Consider the following 3,245-nt stretch of genomic DNA (forward strand, 5'->3'; position numbering starts at 1 on the left):
TTTTAGAATGCAAAGGAGTCCCCTTTCAAAAAAAGAGATCAATTCATTCATCAATTAAGAATACACCTTTCCTGTAATTTTTGGACTGAAGCAATTTATTAAAGCTCAATTTAAATACAGGGATGATGCAACTGAAAATATCCAGATGACCTTTGATAAACCTAAGCAGCTCAGATACATCAATATGTCTCTTCATACTTGTTGGCAAATAAACCTTTTAAACACTTGGCACACAGTATAAGTTAATCTATAAAACAGAATTTTAGAGGCATTAAAAAAATCTGCACATAAGACCCATGACCTTAACACATGATAAATATTGTTGATGTGGAAGGGTCATTGAAGAATAACAAATAAATACCATGAATTGTTAATACATCATTGCAGAGTGAAAAGTAACAAGGTGCACATAAATATTTTAAAATGCAATTCTTTCAGCCACAGTCAGTTTTTTTTTTTTTTTTATATCACTCTTGCCAAAACTTTTGAGCATTTTCACAGGATTAAAGTTCAGAGACAATAAAAAATACAAGTCTTTTCATAGCAATGTGTCTCTTTCTGGTTTTTTCCCCCCACTTAAATAAGTCTACATTTCAAGTTTTCCTCCTGGCTCAGAATCAAAATTTATTTTCAAGTGCCCTTTCTGATTTGTCTGAATGAATATTCCGTCCCACAAGCCACCCAACCCCGGACTCCTCCTCTGCCCCTCAGCACTAGCCAAATTCACGATTATTAGTAGGATTAGTATTTTGCCATTGAATAAATACTCTCCACGCTTCCTAACCGAGCGACTACTTCCCAACTTATTTTTTAAGCTTCCCTGCGGTCTAGGCTGCAACCAAAGTTGCCACTTTTCTGAGAAAAAAACATCCATACTTCATCCCAACTCCACCTCCCTCCTCCCTCCCTCCCCATCCCAAAGACCGAGATTCTGGGGATGTCAAGGCTCAAAGTCCCGGTTGTCTCTGATACTTCTCCTCAGTTCTCGCCTCTGCTTTGTTTGCTTTGCAAGTGTTTCACAACAAGAGAGGGCCAAAATAAAAGGGGTGGGGGGGCAGCTTTTCACTTTCCTCTAGCTTTTGGGTCGGTCTTGTGTTTTCCGGGGGGTGTGTTTAAGGCTTCTCCGTGCACTGTTTGCAGAGGCTGGAGGAGACGCTGTTAAACAGGGCGCACTTCTCCGGACAGGAGGCGGCCGGGGGCAGCCCAGCGCTGAACGGGTAGCCGGCAGCCTGCTCGTAGGCGCCGAGCGCCGGGTGCAGGGCAGCAGCCGCCGCCGCCGCGGCTGCGGAGCTGGGCAGCGAGGCGGCCGAGATGGCCTGGCCCTGGTTGAGGTAGGCGACGAGGCGCCGCATCTCCTCCAGGGCCTGCGCTTGCATGAGGATGTAGTTCTTGGCGAGCAGCAGCGTGGCGATCTTGGAGAGCTTCCGCACCGAGGGGCTGTGCGCGTAGGGGATGACCGCGCGCAGCTCGTCCAGCGCGTCGTTCAGGTCGTGCATCCGCCGGCGCTCCCGGGCGTTGATGTTGAGCCGCAGCGCCTTCTGCTCTTTGGATTTCTTGCTGCTGCTGCCGCCGCCGCTGCCGCCGCCGCTGCCGCCGCCGCCGCCGCCGCCGCCGCTGCTGCTACCCCCGCCGCCGCTGCTGCTACCCCCGCCGCTGCCGCCGCCGGGGCCCCCCGGGGGGGCGCTGGCGCCGCCGTGGAGGTGGGCGTTGGAGCAGCCCTCGGCCGCCTTGGCGCCTCCGCCTCCCGCGCCCGGGGAGGCCCGCGGGTCGCCGCCTCCGGCCCGCAGCACCAGCTCGCAGCGGCCGTCGCTGTCGTCGTCGGGGCTCTGCTCGCCGCCGCTGCTCTCGGCCACCGAGCCCCGGCTCGCACTCTCGACGTATTTGAGGCACAGGGCGGCCCCAGCCGGCAGGCTGCTCAGGCTGGGGTCGCCCCCAACGCCGGCAGAGCCCACGAGCAGCCCGGGGACGCCCACCCCGCCGCCGCCGCCTCCCGCGCCGCCGCCGCCGCCGCCTCCCCCGGGCGGTGGCAGCAGCAGCCCTGCCCCCTCGGGGTCAGCCGGCTCGAAGCAGCCCAGGGGCGATGAGGAGGACGACGCCGGGCGCTCCCGGGGCGGCGGCGCCAGGGACAGGTCCATGCCCGGGGGCGTGGAGCGGAAAGCCGCCTCCAAGCGCTTGGCGGTGGAGGCGCTCAGGCTCTTGTGCAGAAAGAGGTCGTCTTCGCCCGCGGCGGCCGCGCCGAGGTGCAGCCCGCGCTCCATGGTCCGGCGCCGGCGCGCAGCCCCGGCCCGCCGCGCCGGCCGCCGCCGCCTCGGCTGGGGAGTCAGGCGGCGCCGCAGACGCGCCGGAGCCGGGCTCCTGGGCTGGTGCGCGCGTCGGTCCCGGTGCTGCTGGCAGCCCTCTCCCCTTCTTTTTCTTTTTCGCCTTCCCCCGCGCTCTCCGCCTCCTCTTCTTCTTCTTCTTCGTCTCCAGCCGATGGTGCTGGCTGCTGGGGCTCACCATGGGCCGCGGCCCCGCATGGTGGGAGGGTGGGCGCGGAGGGAGTGGAGCCGCCGCCGCTGCCGCCGCCGCTCTGAGCCCAGCCCCGCGCCGCCTCTCCGCACCGTTTATCTTGCTTGGATTCACCTTCAAGAGATTTCCGGACCCATCAACCAGCCGCCGCCACAGACGGGGGAGTCTTTTACATCATTATCTCTGAGTAGGTTATTATGAAGAAGACTCGCCTGTTGGGACAGCGCTTTCTACCCAATCAGGTTAACGTTTTAATTAATAGGATTAAAACGGTAACAAACAATCGCAGGCGCTATCTGGCCGCGAGTCTGAATAGTTTCATTTCCCAGGTCTGAAGACAGGCAGCAGCTAGAGCTTTATAAAAGGCGCCTGCTCCATTATTCTGCGTGCCATCTGTATACACAGCTTAGCGCATATGTTTGCAAGGCGCTGGGTCCTGTTAGTAACCCAACAACTGCCTTTAGCTTGACATGTGTGGCGACTTTCACTCATCAATGAGCACACTAAAAGCCCTACTTAGAGCCGAGGATGTTCTTTGCTCCTTCAGCAAATTGTAGATCGGCGGCAAAGCCTGGGAGTCCCGGGGAAAGCAGACGCCCCCCATCCGCCGCACCCCACCCCCACGGCCCTTCCCTCGCCACTGCTGTCTCATCTTGTGCTAAATTACCCTTGCGGGCGAGAATTATACTCCACGCCTGTTCGTAGAATGACTCTGATCTGGATTTGGTGATGGGAGT

The 3,245-nt window shown here is 58.0% G+C and overlaps 1 protein-coding gene across 1 annotated transcript in view; it reads right to left on the bottom strand.

The window, feature by feature from the left end:
* BHLHE22 (basic helix-loop-helix family member e22) overlaps positions 1-2,403 on the bottom strand; it is a 2,973-nt gene extending 570 nt beyond the window's left edge. Inside the window, exon 1 of the mRNA XM_036109095.2 lies at positions 1-2,403. This exon is cut by the window's left edge and continues 570 nt beyond it. Coding sequence (XP_035964988.2) covers positions 1,113-2,258 — 1,146 coding nt within the window. The 5' untranslated portion in view covers positions 2,259-2,403 and the 3' untranslated portion in view covers positions 1-1,112.
* Between the last annotated feature and the right edge of the window lie 842 nt (positions 2,404-3,245).

This window comes from Halichoerus grypus, chromosome 5 (genome assembly GCF_964656455.1).
Source record: "Halichoerus grypus chromosome 5, mHalGry1.hap1.1, whole genome shotgun sequence".
Lineage (NCBI taxonomy): Eukaryota > Metazoa > Chordata > Mammalia > Carnivora > Phocidae > Halichoerus > Halichoerus grypus.